At 38.8% G+C, this 20,367-nt stretch overlaps 1 protein-coding gene across 3 annotated transcripts in view; it reads left to right on the top strand.

Moving 5' to 3' along the window:
• LOC138177415 (lipase maturation factor 1-like) overlaps positions 1-20,367 on the top strand; it is a 618,163-nt gene that overhangs the window by 359,749 nt on the left and 238,047 nt on the right. For 2 of the 3 annotated variants that reach the window (XR_011172496.1, XM_069108603.1), the window contains exon 1: positions 6,136-6,361. Coding sequence is in view for 2 of the 3 variants with exons in the window: in XM_069108603.1 (XP_068964704.1) it covers positions 6,190-6,361 (172 nt within the window). In the remaining variant the exon portion in view is untranslated. Of the gene's footprint in view, positions 1-6,135; positions 6,362-20,367 lie in introns of those variants that run through there. The other variant, XM_069108612.1, reaches the window with a different exon arrangement.

The following is a 20,367-nucleotide window of genomic DNA, read 5'->3' as shown; positions in this document are numbered from 1 at the left end:
TGGAGTCCAGTGGCAAGACAAAAGTGAAGATGACTGGAGATGGCCCAGCCGAGCATGTAATTTGACCTATCTGACCTTAGTTTCCTTGTCTATAAAATGAGGGGATTTAAGTAAGTGTCCTCCAAAGTTTTTTCCAGCTCTAAGTCTATGATCCAATAATCCATGAAATGAGGGTGGTGTGGTTCCTCCTTTCCAGCTCTAAATCTAAGACTCAGTTTCCTTTTTTGTAAAATACTAGTAATAAGGCTAGTATTATCTACCTCACAAGATGGCTCTGAGGAAAATACTCTATACATTGTGAAATATGATATAAAAGTTATTATCTTTAAACATTTTCTCTGCTTTCCAACTACTCTACCCTGATTATGTCTACTTAGTTGAATCTTTATGGTTTAGTGGGTGGTATTATGAAATTTATTTTGAGTGTAATGGTTCATAGACATAAAGTAGAAATGCAAGATCTTCGGCAATTTGAATTAATTTGCTTGATAACCTGAAAGAGAAGACCCGAGCTCTGGGACTGACTCTACCCAGTTGTGACCTTAAGGAAATCATTCCTTCAATTCCTGAATCTCAATTTTCTCATTTAAAAAAGGAAAGGGGTGAACTATATTATAGTAGAATCATTTACTATTAGACCTGAAACCTAAAAGTTTATTGCTTGGGACTTTAAAATTGAACATGAAAAAAGATTTCTGCATATACAGCAAAACACAAAAAGAAGATTGCATATGAAACAGTGAATCTCCATTTCATACTGCTTGTTTAAAGTATATAATAAATTCTATACATTATGGTACTGATTATTTGTGCTTCTTTCTGAAGTAACTTCTTTTCTTTCCTTTGCACTTAAAAAAATTGTTTTTCATTGGCCTTCTTTTTGGGCATCAGTATTGCTTTTCACCCTCTCTCCCCACTTCCACTCCCAAAGAGAAAGAAAAAAAATTGTAACAAATAAACAAAGTCAAACAAACCAATTTACACAGTGGTTATGTTTTTTTAAAAAAAGTATGCCTCTTTTTAAACCTTGAGTCCATTACCTCTCTGGGAAGATGTGGGTAACATGTTTCATCATATGTTCCCTGGAGCAACGGATGTTGACAGATGTTTTTCAAAAGTGTTTTTCTTTACGCTGTTGCTGTACAAATTATTCTCCTGTTTCTGCTCTTTCAACATTCATTAGTTTATAATACTCAGGATTCTGGATAGTTGTCTCTTGGTCATTCTTATGTTGCAATAATATTCTATTTCAAGCCACATTTTGTTCATCCATTGCCCAGTTGAGGGACCTTCCTTTAGAGGGTCTGTCTCATGGAGTTGCTGATTTCTTTAAGCTGAAGACTGTTACTACTATTTTGACCCATATTTAACCATATTTCCAATTGGGGACTTGGTGCCTCTAGGACCATTTTCAGTCCCTACCACTCTGTTTTTCCTTTCCTTTTTTTTTTTTTTGTCTTTTAATCCTTCTTCCAAGGTCAGATAGTTTGTTTTCCTTGTAGCTACTTCTTCCCTGTGGCATTATTATCCCTTTTAATCACTTCAGTCTATCCCTATTATTTTCCCGTTAAGTTTGATATAATTGAACACCAAACTGTGGATGCATATTTAACCCTCCTTTGTCCATTTCAGATGAGTTCATCAGATGCCCACTCCCCCCATCTCTTCCTACATACTTGTATACTCTTCTTGTCATGAATTCCAATTAGAAAAATAGCAAGTTCTATTGCTTCTTCCTCCTTTCTACACTAGCATATTTTTTATTCTCCTTTCTCTTTCCCTTCTAAAAACCTTCGGAACAGAATCAATCCATCTCTATGTTTTCTGTTGTTTTTTTTTTTTAATTTAACTCCCTTGATACCCTTTGAGGACATTAAGTTCTGAAAGGACACTTGTTTCTTTTCCAATTAATAGAAATTAGCACCATGGCATCATATAGCCTCTTCTAATTGCTCCAATTTCTAGGTTCACTTTGGATTCTTGTGTTTGCATTTCGTTTTTATTCAGATATAGTCTTTTCATTAAAAAATGCTTGACAGTCCTTTATTCCATTCAAAGTTCATTTCCCTTCTACTAAAAACTACTCAGTTTTTAGGGAAAGTTATTCTTGGTTTTATCTTTTGCTTCTTGGAATATACTATTCCAAGATCTCTTGTTTTCAGTAGAAGCTGCCAGGTCTTTCATGATTGACTATGCTTCCTAGGTACTTGAATTCCTTCTTTCTGGATGCTTATAGCTTTTTTTTTTTTTTTGATTGGGGAATTGTGGATTTTGGTTATGACATTCTTAGAACTTTTCCTTTTAGGGTTTTTTCATGAATTTATCTGTGAAATCTTTCTATTTTTACTTTGTTCTTTGATTCTAATAGGTTTGGTTAATTCCTATTCATGATTTTTTAAAAATAAAGTACCTGGGCTTTTTTTGCTATGATTTATTTTTAGTCATGTTTTTCAAGGAGTCCAGTGATTTTTGAATGATCTCTTCTTAACTCATTTTTCAGGCGTTTTTAAAAATTTTATCAGATAGCTTCTACTTTTGTTTTTTTTTCAATCTTTTAATTTTGTTCCAATATTTCTTGTCTCATGGAATTACTGATTTCTTTTTGGTCTTTTTTAATTTTCATGGAATCCATTTATTGATCAAGACTAATAACTATTTCTTCTAAGTTCTTTATCCTCCTTCCTATTTCTTCCTTGAGTTTTTATTTCATTTAAAAAATCTCCTTCATTTCTTCAAGTTATTCATGTAGTTCTTATGGAAAATGTGTTTGTTCCTTTGAGTCTCTGCAGTTATTATGGAGTTACTCTTTGCAATACTCTTTGACACTAGTCAGCATCTTTGCTTTACTCATCCTTCCAGCTTTAGTTTCTGAATTAGGACTTTGTGCTAAAGCCAGGCTTCACTCCCTGGGGCACTTTTGGGGGGAGTGACTCCGATTTCCTTCTGAGACCTCATTCTTCCAGGCTCCATTGGCTCTTTGAGGTTCAGTGTTCTAGATCTTCAGATCTCTCTAGAATCTCAGTTCAGAATACTAGGGACTGGAGTTCCACCTGGGTGTCCCCTCTGCCCCATCTCTAATCCTCTTCTAAAGTCACTTTTGTTTGCCTCTGCTGGTAGTGATTTTGCTGGTGGTCTCCTTTTCTACTGCTTGACAGATAATTGGGCTTTTTTTTTTTTTTTTTGCAGTTGTAGGTAGAAGTCTCTTTCTATAGTTTTTCATTGGATTCTTGATCATTATTTGGTCTAGGGTGAATCTCAGCATTTGTTAAAATAGGTGTTGGGACCCAGGCCTCCATTTAGGCAGCTATCTTGGTCAGAAGTCCTCTTAGCATTTTAAAATATAATTTTTATTGGTGCCCTTTACTTTTAAATTAGTTATTTCCTGGGGGCAGCTAGGTGAAGTGCTGACCCATGAGACGGGAAGATCTCAACTGAACTCAAATTTTACTTCAGACACTTACTGTGTGGCCCTTGGCAAGTCATTTAACCCTGTTTGCCTCAGTTCCTCATCTATAGAGAAGGAAAGGACAAACTGCTTCACTATCTTTGCCAAGAAAACACCAAAATGGGGGTCATGGAGAGTTGGACACAACTGAAACCACTCAACAACATTTCCAAATGTCCTCAACTAATTGTCTCCTTACTACCCCCATTATTTGTGGGGTTTTTTTTGGAGGGGGGAAGGCAAGAGAACTGGGGTTAAGTGAATTGCCTAAAGTCACATAGGTAGTGTTAAGTGTCGGGGCTGGATTTGAACTCTGGTCCTCCTGACTCTAGGACCAGTGCTCTATTCACTGTGCCATCAAGCTGTATCACCCTTTTTTCTTTCTTACCCCTATTATTAATCCATTCCTAATAATAGAGAAAAAATTGCAGAAAACTAAACAGTGACCAAATCTGATATAGTATAAAATATTTTGTGCTTGTCATCTCTCACCTTGTTACCAAAAGAGGAATGGCCATTCATCATCTGCTCCCTGAGCTTAAAATTGGTCCTTACTATTAATCAGAATTCACTTTCCTTTTAGTGTTCTTTTCCTGTATGTTATTGTAATCATTGTGTGTATTGTTCTCTTGGTTCTACTAATTTCCCTATGCATTACTTCATACAGGTCTTCCTTTGTTTCTCTGAATTGCTCATTTTCTTCACTTCTTATGGTTTAATATCCCATTACATTCATAAAGCACAGTTAGGTCAGTTATTCCCAATCAATGGGCATCTACTTTGTTCGTAGCTTTTTTTTGTTGCCTCAAAACAGTGCTGCTATGAATATTATGGTCTACATGTGACTTTTCTTTCTGTTATTGATCTTCTAGGAATATATGCTCAGTAGTGGGATTACCGGGTCAAAGGGTATGAACAATTTAGTGACTTTTCTTGAATTGTTCCAAATTGGTTTTCAAAAAAGTTTGCAGCAATTTGCAGCTCTACCAAGAGGATATTGGCTCCTGCATCATTGACTATTTTAGTCTCTCAGCATCTTTCCCTCTTACTGGGTTTGAACTAAACCTCAGAATTATTTTAATTTGCATTTCTCATAATACCACTTTGGTTGTTGATAATTTTTCAGTTCTTACTTTGAAAACTGTTTCTTTCCTATCCTTTAGCCAGTCATTTATTTGTGGAATCTCTAAGGATTTTAACTCATTTTCCTATTTAGAGAAGCCATCTGGCAAGGTTTTGTTTGTTAAGTAGAATAACAAATTGCAGGTAAGTTCAGCAGACCTCGGAGGGAATTGCTGAAGGGATGATCGAAGGTCCATTAAGGCAGGGTGAACACAATCACTTTACTGAAAGCTAATACTAGCTTGTTCCTTCTCAGCCCCTTCATTCAGGATCAGCAGTCCCACGATGGCCGTCTGTCCTTCGTGCCATCGGGCTGGGAAAGGAATGCTCAGCCCTAGTGACCTGAAAATAGAATGTATGAAAACCTCTCTCTAATAGAGATAATTAGGGATATCCTCAGCTGGTCCTGCAAAACTCTGAAATGCTTCTATCCCTCAGAGGTGAAGGTGAGGGCGGGGGGAAGGAGACAACGGAGCCTAGTTTAATCCTGTAATAGGAAACAAATGTTTTCAACCAATTCTTTCACCCTCGGAGTCCCCTGAGTCTTGGCAGGTGACTTTCTGCGAGAGCAGGGGAGGGTGCAGTGACCCACTACAGATGGGAAAGGGGAATCTGGAGTCACAGCCAACCAGGGTTTGAAGCAGGAGAAGCCTGGAGCGGTGGACTCTGCTTGGGACTGACTGAACTGTGAGGGGAGAGGGGATGGATGGCACGGGCTGATACAGACAGCCGCCACTCTCCACCACTCCAGGGCCTTGTTTTTTCCACTTAGGGAGTGAGCAGGTGCAAGAGGCAGGGGATCTATCTCCCTTCCCCTCTTCTACAGAACTACTGCCTTGTAGGGTGATCTTTTATTTTTATTACAAGTAATCGTTAATAAATGGAGTCATTGATTACGGAATGGGGTGGTATGAGTTGGGAGGGAAGCTCCAGCGACGGCTTTATACCTAAAAAGCAGGAAGTCTTTGCTGCCCCATTCTCAGGCAGTAATTGGGTTAATCTCAGAAGTATGTAGTAATTATCGGGTGGGGAGGAGGGGGGCGGGGAGAAGAGAACTGATTTAGAAAACTCTTCCAGCCCCCTCACTTACAGATGCTGCGACTTGCAGAGGTAAATTACGACTTGCCCAAAAGGAGTATGTGACAGACCCGAGGATCTGAACTTAGGTCCTCTTGACCCCAAACCCAGGGCTCTGACTACTTACAGCCCCACTTCTGCATGTGGGGACTTGATGTTTCTAATATCTAACCCTCTGTGTACCCAAGTTTGGACCCTGATCGAGTGAGGCCTTTTATGATAGTCATGTTTGCAATTAAACCTATAGGATAAAGCCGAAATGTTTGAAATCAAGGCCCGCCTGGGAGGTGAGAGACATAAAGAGAGGGCAGGGAGCCGGAAGGACTCTGACTCTCACTGCCACACTCTCTGCACCACTAGTTCTAGTATAGAGCCTTTGGGCGGGGCAAGGGCGCAGAGTGGGCGGGGCCTCGAAGGGGAGTGCCCCTCTTCCCCTACCCCCCCCCCCCGTGGCCTTCTGGCTTCCCCGTGGTGGGCAAGCTGGAGGGCGTCTGTGCGTGCGCATGCGCCCCGAGAGTTTCCTCTTTTAGTCTCCCCCGCCAGTTATGGCTGCGCCCATGGAATCTCTGAGGAAGAGGAGAGGAGGGGGCGATGCTCCCCAGCCGGAGCCCCTGAAGGCCCCAGGGCCGGAACCTCCGACTTGTCCACCCACACTTCTGCCGGGCACCTTCTGGCTGACCAGGATAGTGCTCCTGAGGGCCCTGGCTTTCATTTACTGTGAGTCCTAAGCCGGGCTGAGGGGAACCCGCCTCGTCCCGCCCACTGAGGCCGCGATCCCCGCAGCCTGCCCCGCCCCGCCGTTGGCTCCTCCCCCTTCCACTACCGGCTTTGCTGCTCTGCTTCTCCCTGGGAAGCGTGAAGAAAACGCGCCCCACCCCCCCAACTGCCACCTGTGGGGCTGTCAACCCCTCCCTCCCCAGTCTCCTCCTCTCTCCCTCGCCGAGGGTCGGAGGGTCTGGATCCCCCGCAGTCTACCTTCCCTTGGGTCGGGCGGCTCACTCACTGCCCCTCGGGGCAAGAGGCCTCAGTGTTCCCAGCTGTCAAATGGGCGGGTGGGAGATGGGCTTAGAAGACGCTCTCAGAGACCCCTCCTGGAGCTAGCATCCCGTCTGGGTGGAATTCTGGGTTCTAGAGCAGGGATTCCTCACCTTTTTGGAGACCCCGGCCGAAGCCTGTGGACCCCTCCTCCGAGAGCGATGTTTTTTAAATGCTTCAAGTAAAACTGAAACCAGTTATACTTAAAAACATAGTAATAATAGTATGTTAAAGGACTCTCGTTAGGAATACTTGAGCTAATTCCAGAACACTCTTAGAAAACATTTCCTCCGGTTTCTTCGCCCTCTCGAAATCGAAGTTGAGAAAGTCCCTCGGCCTGCAGGTGTTTTGTTCTCCCCCCTTCCTTCTCCCCTTCATAGACGTAGCATTTGATGATAAAGGCTAGTGAAGTGCTTAAGGCTCCGGGGAGTAAAGGACCTTGTGGGGTAGGAGAAAAACACCAATCCTAAAGGTGAGGACTTGAATATGGCGGTTTCCTAGGAAGGGAATGAATCTCTGGACATAAACCGGCCACGTTTTTATTCCTCAGCTCATTATTTCCGGCTGGAAGGACCCAAGCACACCCCCCCCCCCCCCCAGGGGATCCTTTCTAAGTTCTCACTGGGCACTACCACCCTGGTACCTTCAAAAGATGGAATGGAAAGGAATCTTTTACATCTAGTAATATTCTGCCCCTAACTTATGCCTGCCTCTTACCTATGTCTCTCTTACTAGCTTGGAATGTTTGCTAGCACTTTTACTGATTTCCATATTTTCTGTTTGTAGAAGTTGGGCTGTTTTTTTTTTCCAGAGATGGAAAATCCGCGAGGTTCAGGGGGTTGAAACGATCGATTCAGTACATGCAGGATGGTTAGTGAGTGAATCAAAGAGCTTCACCCTATTGGTTCTCAGAACAATTATTTTTCTCTCTATTTTGTCTTACCAAAGCCTGTATATTTCATAGATAGTGTTTCTGAAGAGTGGCCTACATCTGAGAGGTTTCAGGGTTATGTGGGTCTATAGTGCTCCGAAGAATTACTGCAAGCATTTAAGTTCTAATGAAAACAATGTAAAAACCACCTTTCTGTCCACCAAAATAATCTTTCTAGTTAAATGTATTTATTTCTGTGACAAAATTCTGTGGTTGTGTAACGTGGGCTTTTAGGCAGGTGAATCTGAAGTCTGTGATATGTATTTAAAAACTATATAGTTATAATTTATTAAATAGGGCCTATTTCACCAAAGGTCATTACAAAGTCATTGTCATTACTATTAAAATAAGTTATCATTGACAGTTTTTTTGTCTTGTGGCTAAGTTGATGTCTGCCATCTGACTAGAGGCCAGAAGGTGATGTGAGGTTTTAGAATGTTTTTGATACAGAATAGACTGAAACCAGAAGGCAAATTGTATCCAAGTTACAAATGATAACAACATGAGTTAAGGAAAAAACTAGAAACTTGCAGTATGGGTGTTTTTTATGACTCAAATGACATTGAAGTACTTTTTTTTTTTTTTGACATTGTTGAGTTGAAACTAGGATACAAAGTTGAAAACAGGTCAGTTTGATTTTTGTCTCTTTATCCCCAGTGCCAAGCTCCATGACTGGCACATAGGTGCTCAATAAATACTTGTTGATTGAATAAGTAAAAAACTTCACAAAGTAAGCCGTCTGGAAATAACCAGTATGCTTTAAGGATTTATGAGGAGTGAGTAGGATCATAGATAAAAGAATTGGAGGGGCCTCAGTCCAACTTCTTTATTCTAAACCATGAAGAAATTAAGGCAGAAGGTTAAGTAACTTGCCCAAGATCATATAGGTTATAAGCGGCAGAGTCAAGATTTGAATCCTCATTGCCTGATGCAACCCAGCATTCTTTCTATTACACACATGCTGTCTCTAAAATGAGATAATGTATTGGAACTGAAGAAATCTTAGTGATCCTTCCAATTATAAACCTGTGGTCTTTTTACAGTTTCAAACAGACCTGGGTGGAAGGTCACTATTAAGTAGTAGACTAGTAAGTCAGCTAGTGAAAGGTAGAACCAGGATTCAAACCAGGTTTTCTCACTTCTTCCACATTACCATTATTAATTATACTTGCAAAAAAAGGAAAATATAAAATATTCTCAATAATATTGTCTATTCCTCACAGACTCCTTTCTTTTCTATTTCCTAATCACACTATCATAGATTTATAGCTGGAAGGGACCTCAGAGATCATTTAATCCAATTCTTTCATTTTACAAATGAAGAAACTGAGATCCAGGAAGGTAGTGATTTGCCTAAGGCAATGAAGGTTAGTAAGTTGCAAAACTAATATTTCACCTGGATTCTTCTCACTTCAAATTCAGTTTGTCCTGTTGTACACATTGTGATGTCTTTTCTCCCTCTTGATTGTGTTCCCATTTTGCTATTTGGCTCTTATCTTTTTCATCCTTTCCTTTTCAGCATTCCTTTTTATGTCTATTATGTATATTGATACATGTGGATGGGTGATATGGGATATAGATAGTCAAGATTATCACTGAGTCTTGATTTTACTTTTTGATAATCTCTTAATTGGTCTTTGTAGTTAGGGAAGATCGGTTTTCTTCCCTATCGCTATCCTGCCCAGTAAACTTCAGTGACTCCCTACTACTATAAACTCCTCTATTAGTCATTTAGTCTGTCACAGCCTGACTCCAACATTGTTTTCTGGTCTTTTTATACATTACTCTCTGTCATGAACTCTTCATGAAGTTTAATCATTGAGACCTTAATGTTCCTCACCCAGAACATACAGCTTTTTCACCTTTACGCAGCTTGTCCCTAATGCCTGGAAGGGACATTCTTCTTCCTCATCTCTCAAGCAACATATGAGGCTGTTCCTGATTCTTAGACTCCAGGTGTCCTCATTCACCCAAATGCATATAAGTGGTGAAATTGTAAAGCAATTGTAAAGTGGGCACTCTTCTCTTTTATCATCACTAGAAGTGGCCACTTTTAGTCACACAGCAACTCCTAGAGAAGTACCATCAAACTCTGGAAGACTGGCAGGAGATTGACAGGAATTTGTTGGGAGGCAGACAGACAGACAGTGGTGGCAGCTTATGTAATACCACCAAGGCCTTTGTTCTTGCTCTGAACAAAACTAGACACTTCCTTCTGAGTTAGCTGTACCTTTTTAATTCACAAAACATTGTTTCTCTCTTCATTAAATTCTTCTTGGGGAATGTTAATTATGCCCTTTTCAAATTTTGCTGATGATTTTTTTGAATACTAAGCTAAGGGTAATTGATTCTGATAGTCATTTACTACAGCTTCTCCTTTAAAGTGATTTTCAAATAACAGAAGCATCATGTGTACCCTGTAATTCAGTGGTTAGACTTAATGAGTCTTCTCATTCTGTTGTGGTAGGAATTGGGAGGGGGAGAAGGAACAGTTTAGATTATTTCATCAGCCGATGAAGCCATGACTTTTCACTTTAGGGATCTGGTTGGAATCTAGGTTTGATTGACTGGCTGAACACCCGATACTGCCAGTGTCTGTGCCAGGTCCAGCACAGTGACAGACTTCTGATAGCAGAGTGTTAGGAAGAGGCCCTTTCCATCACAGAACCCCTAAACTTCTTGACCGTTTTGGTGTCATAGACCTCCTATACTTTGCTGCTCCTCCATGTTCCTCCCAAACTTGCCCCAAAACTGATTTGGAAGAAGACATTTACTTACATTGAAAAAACAGTAATGTTCATAGAAAATTTATATTTAGTTTGTACTTGGGAAGTAACTAAAGACAGACTTGTTGATATTTTTGTTTCCCCTCCCTTCAAAAAAGAAAAGAAGCTTCAGGAGACAAGATACTATGCTATTGTAGTCCTAGCATATTTGCAATAATACCACCTCCAGACTGAGTTTACTACCTCAGATCGAGTACTGGTTTAAGTTCTGACAATAGATATTTTTTCATTCCTTGAATTTTCTTGTATAGATTGTTAAGCAGATCACTGATGATATATATAATGCTCATTCTAGGGCATGTGTGATTAGCACAGCATCATTACCAAAGTTGAGCATCTGGAGGACCTCATCATTTATAGAGAATTTTTCTTCCATGGGGAAGTATAGAAAGAATAAACTTTTTTTTTTGTCTTAGGTGTCTTTGTGAAATAGGGATTTTGAAGGACAAGAATGAACTGGCCATTCTTTTCTCTTTCTACTTCCACAAGCACCTACAGGGATTTTTCTACTTTTCTAAAACCCTTTGAGTTATGATTCTAATTTTTAAAAAGACTTATGCACATATAATCTGTTGTGAATTATTTGTACTCACAAGGGAAGTGAGTGGCAGGAAAATCCAAAACATATTACTGTGGGCAATTAAAAACCAAAACAAACCAAAAACAACTTTCTTTTCTGTCACATCTATAAAAGAAAGTTGAATGTCAGTAGTCTTTTCTGCTGATTTCAAATATGGTTTCAGATTCTTACTTTGCTGTTTTAGAATTTTTTTAGTTAAACAAAATTTTGTTTCTTTAAATATATTTACTGATAATTTCTATTGTAGTTCACCTATGAAAATTCCTTCCTCAATGTCTAGCAGTAGTCAGCCAGACTGTTTGGATTCTGTTTGTCCTGGTATTACTTTTCCATTATGGATATTTTAGAATGGAAGTATTCCACAGCCTCATTAATGATAGTGTCTGAGTTTTCCATTTAGAAGTCTAAATGTGAATACAAGAAAACGAATCTTGCATGGTATATAATATAAATTTGTAGTTTTTTTAAAAGGCATTGCTATTTCTTGGTAATATTTTTTGCTCTAGTTTTTTGGTTACTTTAAAAAATGATTTCTTTGTAGCCTCTTAATTTTCAGTTAACTATTCCTCAAAATTTTTTTAATCACTCCCCATATTTGAGAACCTTCAAGTATTACATTTTTTATTTTTGTCTCAGTAATTTTTGCAAATTTATTTTTTGGTAAATCTGCCCTCATTTTTATTTGTCACCTTGAAAAGGCTTTCATTAAAACAAACTTATTGTGTAATGATACTAAATTTTCTTCTGGACTAGCTTACCACATTTTTATTTTATGAAATCAGTTATTTTCTTTAAAGTCAGTGTTTTTTTTTTTTAAATATGGTAGGGTTATTTTCTGATTCTGCTGTACCATCAACAAATAAATATATTTGGTAATCCTGCTAAAAGAGCAATCGTTTTTAGATCCTCATAGATAAGACAAAAACACCTCTTGTATTTAATGCTTTTCAAGAGAAATTATGTGTTTTGAACATATTTTGGTGGCTACTTACAGGAGACTCTAGCATTTTAGTACAAAGTTGAAAGTTCAGCCTGATTTTTGGATGAGATGATAAAAAGATCAGTTAGATCCATTTGAGTTATTAAGTGAGTATCTGAAAATAGAAAAATCCCTTCAGATGGGGGATTATAACCTTTCTGGACTCTTATTTTGACATACTGATTCTCATCATTACAGTGTGATTCATAAAGATCAATTTATCTAAATTCCAAGTTTCTGGTAGTTTCATTACAGATGTAAAATTTTTCACTATATAAAGTAGATATTATAGTTGATGGTAGATTTTCTTATTGTATAAGTATATTTAGACTTTAAGAATATCTCTGATATGTTAAGCCAAAATGGCAATTCATTAAATGATTTTTTTGTTATTTCCAGATTATAGTAACTGCAAACTATATATGATGAGATCATATGTCCAACTAGTCATTACTCTAGGACAAGTGATATAGCACAAATGAAGGGTTCAAGCCTTATTTTATATTATACATATCACCTATTTTATAACCAAAACAAAGTTATAAAGTTCATGAATTAGATGAATAAAACTTTGTCCCTGAAATTTAAGTTAGCTCACTGTATATATTATAAAAGCCATTAAGATGATTGACATGCTTACAAACCACACTTAGACTTTAAGTAACTTATACCATTAATCAATAAAGTACAAAACACTTGAGAAAACAAGGTTAGAAATAATGTTTACCAAGTGAAACCTTGCACATAACCGACAGAACAGTCTGCTACATGGTGAGAGTTTTATTGTATAATGGAACGTATGTGAATATATTATATTGTGTCTTATTATTAAGTACATAAGCTGGGAATTCACTCAGCATATAAAAACAAGTCAAGTAGTGACTTCTCACTGCCTCCACCCAATCTTATCTAAACTACCTTTTTGACTACCTCATATTGTGTGATTTGTATCAAAACTCATGTACCATTCAAAAGTGGATGATAAAAAAATACTATTCATATTTTTGAATTCATCCAAAAAACATACAGATAAAATACCAATAAGTTTCCATGTGGTTCATCTATGTAATTCTTTTAATTTAAGGCCCCATTTAAAGTCAACTAGTAATATTATTCCTATGTAAGTATGTAATGTATTTTTTTCTGAGAAACTAAATGTTACACAAATTATATAATCACATAGTTTCTTAGGAGTGACTATGAGAAGTATTTTATAGAAGAGGAAATAGAAGAGCATCTGAAAAATGTGAGTCATTTAAGGCCATTCAGAGCTAAGATCCCAAACATATCAGGTTCTTATTTCTAATGTGCTCTGTCACCTCTCACATAGTTCTCTTTGCCTCATTAATATAAAAAACTCAGAGGCTATCTAGGCTTCTAAGTCACACCTGAGTAATAATTTTCTCTGTAACATAACGAACAAGTGGCCATCCATTCTTGGCTTATAGTCTTGGGGGGCGGGGGACAGGGATCATACTACATCCCCAGGCAGCAATTCAACATTTGTATAAGAATTTAAACTAGAGCATAGGGACTTAGGACTGCTTATGTTGCAAGGATTTATTTAAATGAGAATGTCATGGAGTGCCCAATTTCGTGATTCCAAGGGATACTTTGATTTCCACCTTTCAGTAGGGTAGAAGGTGGCAGTGACTAGGCTTTTATTCTTTTACATGTACACATGCACACGCGCACATATATGCACACACACACTCTTCTGTCTCTGTCTCTCTCTGTCGCTGTCTCTGTCTCCATCTCCTCTACCTTCCCTTCCTTTTCTCTCCCTCTCCTTTCTCTCAGAGCTGGTATCACATCTATTAGAATCCGATTTTTGCATTTTAGGAATGTGATGCCCTTTTAGGGGTTCAGGATAAAAGTTACTTTTTCCTGGTAACTGAGGATGGAAAGTAGTCCCATCCCAGAGTGAGAAGGTAATGGTTATTTTACTTTAACTGGCATCTTAGTTTCTCTTCCACCAGGCACATTACCCAAAAGACACTTAAGGGTAGCAAACAAATGCTTATCGAAGCAAGCAATGCAACTGTAAAGTGGGGTTGGGTGAGGGGGAGGGAAACTTAAGGCAATAGAACATGTTGAACGAAGTGAAAGCTCAGCCAAGGAAAGAACAGTATTGCCTGGAAAATTTGTTCTTAATCTTTGGGGTTGCAGGCACTGGAAATCAAGGGATGTGGTGGTGGTGTCATATTTTGCCATGTGCCTAGAGCTCTGGAAAGGTCACATATATCATTCAAAATCCACGCTTTGCCTCTCCTTACCATCTCTTAGACTCTCTCAGTTTGAAATGTCTTCCTACATATACACATCTTAAAGTGTGTATATGTATATGTGTATGCATATATTTGCCATTGCCCCCATTTTCCCCTCCACCATAAAAGCTCTTCCTTGCTTACATCTCTTATGTGGGAAAATTTTCCCCATTCTACCTCTTCTTCCCCATTTCCCCAGTGTTTCCTCTTTCTCACCTATTCATTTTCTTTGAGATCATCCCAACATTATTGACTCACACCTATGTCCTTTGTCTATGTAGACTGCTTCTAACTGCCCAAATAATGATAAAGTTCCTAGGAATTATATGTATCTTCTTTCCACATAGGAATGTGAACAGTTAAACTTAATTGAGTCTCTTAAGTTTTCTCTTTCATGTTTACCTTTTTAGTGCTTCTCTTGAGCCTCGTGTTTGAATGTCACATTTTTTATTCAACCCTGGTCTTTTCATCAGGAATGCTTGAAAGTCCTCTTTCATTAAATATCCCCTTTTGTTTCCCCTGAAGGATTATACTCAGTTTTACTGGGTAGGTTATTCTTGAGCTCCTTTGCCTTATGGAATGCCATATCCCAAGCTCTCCATTTCTTTAATGTGAAGTCTGCTAAATTTTGTGATCCTGACTGTGGCTCCACGATATTTGAATAATTTCTTTCTGGCTGCTTGCAGTGTTTTCTCCTTGACATGGGAGGACTAGAATCTGGCTGTAATATTTCTAGGAGTTTTCATTTTGGGATCTCCTTCAGGAGGTGATCAGTAGATTCTTTCAATTTCTATTTTATTCTCAGGATCTAAGATACTGGAGCAGTTTTCCTTTATAATATCTTGAAATATTATCTCTAGGCTTTTTTTTTTTTGATCATGGCTTTCAAGTAGTACAGTAATTCTTAAATTATCTCTCCTCAACACGTTTTTCAGGTTAGTTATTTTTCCACTGAGATATTTCACACTTTCTGCTTCTTCCTCCCCATTCCCCATTTTTTACTTTGTTTTATTGTTTCTTGTTTTTTTTCATGGAGTCATTAGCTTCTACTTGCCCAATTCTAATTTTTAAGGAATTATTATTTTCTTCAAAGAGCTTTTCTTTTTGACCAATTCTACTTTTTAAGAAGTTTTTTTCTTCAATGAATTTTTGCTCCTCTTTTACCATTTGGCCAATTCTGTTTTTTTAAGGTATACTTTTCTTTAGCGTTTTTTTTTTTTGTCCCTCTTTTGCCAAGCTGTTAATTCTCTTTTCATGATTTTCTTGCATCACTAATTTCTTTTCCCAGTTTTTCCTCTATCACTCTTATCTCTTTCTTTAACTCTTCCAGGTATTATTATTGGGCTTGGGTCCAATTACCATTTTTCTTTTAGACTTTGTAGGTTTTTTCACACTGTTGTCTTCTGAGTTAGTGTCTTTTTGTCTTCCCTACCACCATAGTAGATTTTTATGGTCACTTTTTTTTGTTCCTTGCTCATTTTTCTAACCTGTTTCTTAATTTGAACTTTGTTAAAGATAAGCTCTGTTCAACTAGGGGTGGGGAGGCACTGCCCCAATTTCAGGCTTTTTCTTGTTGCTGTTTTCAGAGCTAGTTCTGGAGGTCTGCACACTTTAAATGATTCCAAAGTGGTATGATCTGTGGAGAGGTGTGGCCAGTGTTTTCTGGGTCTTCGCTCTGGAAGGGCCAGGAAGGGCCCTAGCTCCTCTGCAGCTTTTGTTTTCTGAAGCCCTTTCTTTTGATCACCAGCAGCAATGAAAATGTTACTTGTCACCAAAGTCTTTAGTTTCTGCCTTAGATTTGATAATCTTTAGGAATGCTTTCTAGAGTCTGCTAGGTTGTGCAGGGAATAAGTACTGGACCTGTAGTCAGGAAGACCTGAGTTCAAATATGACCTTAGACATCTTTGTGATTCTGGGCAACTCAGTGAACCTCTACCTGCCTCATTTTCTTTATCTGCAAAACTCCAATGATAATAAATCCTACTTCTAAGGGTTGTAAGGATTTTGCTTTGCAAACCTTAAAGCATGATATAAATACTAGCTACTATCATTGTTATTATTATTGCAGTATCATTGATGCTTGCACAAGTCACCAGAAGTGTTACAGTAATCCAGTTTTTGACCAATCTGAGGAGGTTATCATGTGCTAAAAATATGCCTTCAGTTGACATTAAACTTTTTTAGTCAAATTGTTCCCCAGAAAAGTTGACCACTGGGGCTGTTGGCATTAATGACAAAGGATTACTCCTTACTTCCAGAGAGATTTTGTGTATTATTATTGTCAGAAGAAGAAATCGTTTTCTCTGTAACCCTTATCAGGGCACCACCATGAACTATTGCTCCTCTTTCCTTCTTACTGGATGACTTTTACCTTGTGGCACAAGTGAATCCACCTTATTCTTGGTAGCACAAGTAGCTGCTATTTCTTCTTCTTTAGAAGAATGTGTCACATTCTTCCATCCTCCCCTGACACAGGTCATGATTCTGCTTAGCTTCTTGAGATCATTTTTCTTTTTTTTAAATTAAATTTTATGTTTATTTTTAGTTTACATCATTCATTTCCACAAAATTTTGAGTTACAAATTTTCTCCCCATTTTTCCCTTAACCACCACCCCAAAAAAGTGATTCCACTGAATATCCCCTCCCCCAATCTGCTGTCTGCTATATCTTCCCCCATCCTGCCTCTGACTATCCAGTAGGGCACGGTGGATCTCTGTCCCCCAGTGCCTGTATACCTTATTTCCCAGTTGCATGTAAAATAATAATAATAAAAATAATGTACATTTTTAAACATTGGAGTTTAAAACTTTGAATTCGAGATTCTTTCCCTTCCTCCCTCATCACCCACCCTTACTAGGAAGATAAGCAATTCAATATAAGTTGTACATATGCAAAACATTTCCATAGTGGATATCTTGTGAAAGATTGACTATATTTCCCTCCATCTTATCCCACCCCTGACTTGTTCTATTCTCTACTTTGATGTTATCCCTTTTCAAAAGTGGGTGCTTCCAACTTCCCTCCCTCCCAGCTTGCCCTCCCTTCCATCATCCCCCCTCTCATCCCCTTCCCCCCTACTCTCCTGTAGGGTGGGATACCCTATTTAGTGTGTATGTCATTCCCTCCCTAAGCCAAATTCAATGAGAGTGAGGTTGACTCATTCCCTTTTGCCTTCCTATTCTTCCCCTCCATTGTAACAGTTTTCCCTTGCCTCTTCTATATGAGATAGTTTACCCCATTCTGTCTCTCGCCATCTCCTCTCATTATATTCCTCTCACCTCTCAATTTCACCTTTTAAGTATCATCCCTTCCTATTCAACTGGTCCTGTGCCCTCTGTCTATGTATACCTGTACACATATGTACACATACTCATATATGTATTCCTATGCCCATATACCCTCCTATATAGATATATATGTATGCACACACATTTCTATTCCCTTCAACTATTCTCATACTGAGAAAAGTTTCATAAGTTACAAATATCTTTTTCCCATGTAGGAATGTAAATAGTTTAACTTTGATAAGTTAATTATCATTTCTTTTCCCTATTTACCTTCTCATGCTTCTCTTGCTTCTTGAATCTGAATGTCAAATTTTCTATTCAACTCTGGTTTTTCCATCATACATGCTTGAAAGTCCTCTATTCCATTGAATGACCATATTTTCCCCTGAAACATGATACTCAAGTTTTGCTGGGTAGGTGATTCTTGGTTTTAATCCCAGCTTCTTTGACCTCTAGAATATCATATTCCAAGTCCTTCAATCCCTCATTGTAGAAGCTGCCAGATCCTGTGTTATCCTGATTATGTTTCCACCCTATTCAAATTGTTTCTTCCTGGCTGCTCGTAATATTTTCTCCTTGATCTGGGAATTTTGGAACCTGGCTTTAATATTCCTAGGAGTTTTCTTTTGGGGATCTTTTTCAGGAGGTGATTGGTGGATTCTTTCAACCTCTTATTTTGCCCTCTGGTTCTAAAACATCAGGGCAATTTTCCTTGAGAGTTTCTTAAAGGATGATTTCTAGGTTCTTCTTTTGATCATGGTTTTCAGGTAGTCCAGAAATTTTTAAATTATCTCTTCTGCATCTGTTTTCCAGGTCAGTGGTTTTTCCAATGAGATACTACACACTGCCTTCTATTTTTTCATTTCTTTGGATATGTTTAATCATATCTCGATTTCCCATAAAGTCACTAGTTTCCATTTGAGATTCTTTTTTCCATCTGGCAAATTCGGCTTTTTAAGGCATTCTTCCCCTCATTGGCTTTTTGAGCCTCTTTTTCCATTTGAGTTAGTCTATTTTTTAAGGTGTTATTTTCTTCAGTCAGGTTGTTGAATCTCATTTTATAATTTTCTTGCATTGTTCTCATTTCTCTTCCCAATTTTTCCTCCACTTCTCTTATTTGGTTTTCAAAATCCTTCTTAAGGTCCTCTGTGGACTGTAACTAGCTCGTATTTTTCTTGGAAGCTTTTGGTTCAGGAGTTCTGACTTCACTGTCTTCCTTCTGTTTCATGCTTTGATCCTTTTTGTCCCTAAAATAGGAGTGTAAAGTTGGATTGCCGTGCTTGCTTTGTGTCCTTTGCTTGCTCATGTTGCCACTCAATTACTTGGCTTTTGCACTTTTTGCCACAGTAGAACTCTGGTACCAGAGAGGGGAACTTAGTCCCAAATTGCTGGGGTTTTCTCAGTTGCCAGCGCTATTAGTTGGGTGCCCTCTCCGAAGCCTCCACTGGCTCTGGCAAACTGGTCACATATCCCAGGACTTCCACCCCAGACAATGATCCAGATCCAAGCAGGTTAGAGCAAGAGTGATAATCCCTCAGACTAGTTGCTTGGTCTGCCTACAATCTGCAGTCCAGGAGCTCTGAAGTAGCCATGTGGGGCTGCCTCAGCCTCTTCTCTCTCCAGGGGGCAAAGGCCAGACTGCAGTCACAGACTCCTGGTTCCCAAAGTCTACACTGTACTGACCTCCCACTTTGTCCTTAGCATCTATATGTTGACAAATTCTGGAAACCCCCACAGCTGCTGGTGATCTGAAGTCCCTCCAGCAGGAGGATGAGTGTGGCCTCTCTGAGGCTAAAACCTGTGTCTCACTTGGGGCTGGGTTTGGCTCCCAGAACACTGTGCTGGCCCCTTCCTGCCGGCCTGCCAGGCTGTCTTCAGTGGAGGTTAGCTTCTCTCTGTCATTATGTGGGTTCTGTACCTCTGAAGTTTGGTTAGAGTCATTTTTTAAATGAATTGGAGGAGGTGGAAGCGGGAGCCTCGCGGAAGTCCCGTTTCTGCTCCACCTGATTTTTTTTTCTTTTTTAGCTTATTATTGAGAATCCCTTATGTTTTTTAAAAAAGAACTCTTCATTCTCCCTGATAACCTTGAATGTAGAGGTTGTCTTTAAGATCTTCTAACTTTCTTTCTGAGAGGAAAACCAGTCTTTGAGTGATAAAAACAATTGGTTAAGGAAGACAAAGATGCTTTCTATGCCAAACTCTGAAAAATTCTCCCCTTCTCTGCTTACTCTCAGGAATCAAACTCCTCACTCCTTTGTCATTCTTGCCAGTAGTCCTTGTTGCTAGCATTTCTGGAGAACTGTTTGACTAAAAGAGTTTAATATGTTGGACAAAAATGTGTTGTTTTGTCTGTAACTGTGATTTCTTTTGGTTTCTAAAGGAAAGAACTATTCCTTTCCTAAATCTTCTACAGTACTTATTTAGAGCCTGTACACAGTAGGATTTTTTCCTTACTAACTAGCCTAGCACCATTGGATTAAATATCATTAAAGTATGTTATTTCGCTTTTCAGAATCATTTTGATAATTCCCTCCCTACTTTATTCCCTCTGTGCCATGCTTAACACCTTATCTTAGATGAGTTCAAATTATACACATTGTGGAAAATTAGTCATTCCTTGACAATTGAACAAACACAACTGCTTACCGTGTTTCCCCAATAATAAGACCTATCCCAAAAATAAGCCCTCCCCCTACTGTGTAAGATTCCTCTAAAATAAGCCCTCCCCCGAAAATAAGCCCAATTGAGATTGCTACTGTAGTGAAGGTGATCCCCTGCGCTACACGCTACATTACGGTACCCTCTGTATGCACCGTCCCCCCCCCCCCCCCCCCCCCCCCCCCCCCCCCCCCCCCCC

Source organism: Petaurus breviceps, unplaced genomic scaffold (genome assembly GCF_028583685.1).
Source record: "Petaurus breviceps papuanus isolate PSGF00001 unplaced genomic scaffold, PetGlider_PUasm1.0 138, whole genome shotgun sequence".
NCBI lineage: Eukaryota > Metazoa > Chordata > Mammalia > Diprotodontia > Petauridae > Petaurus > Petaurus breviceps.
This window is presented reverse-complemented; position numbering and strand designations above follow the sequence as displayed.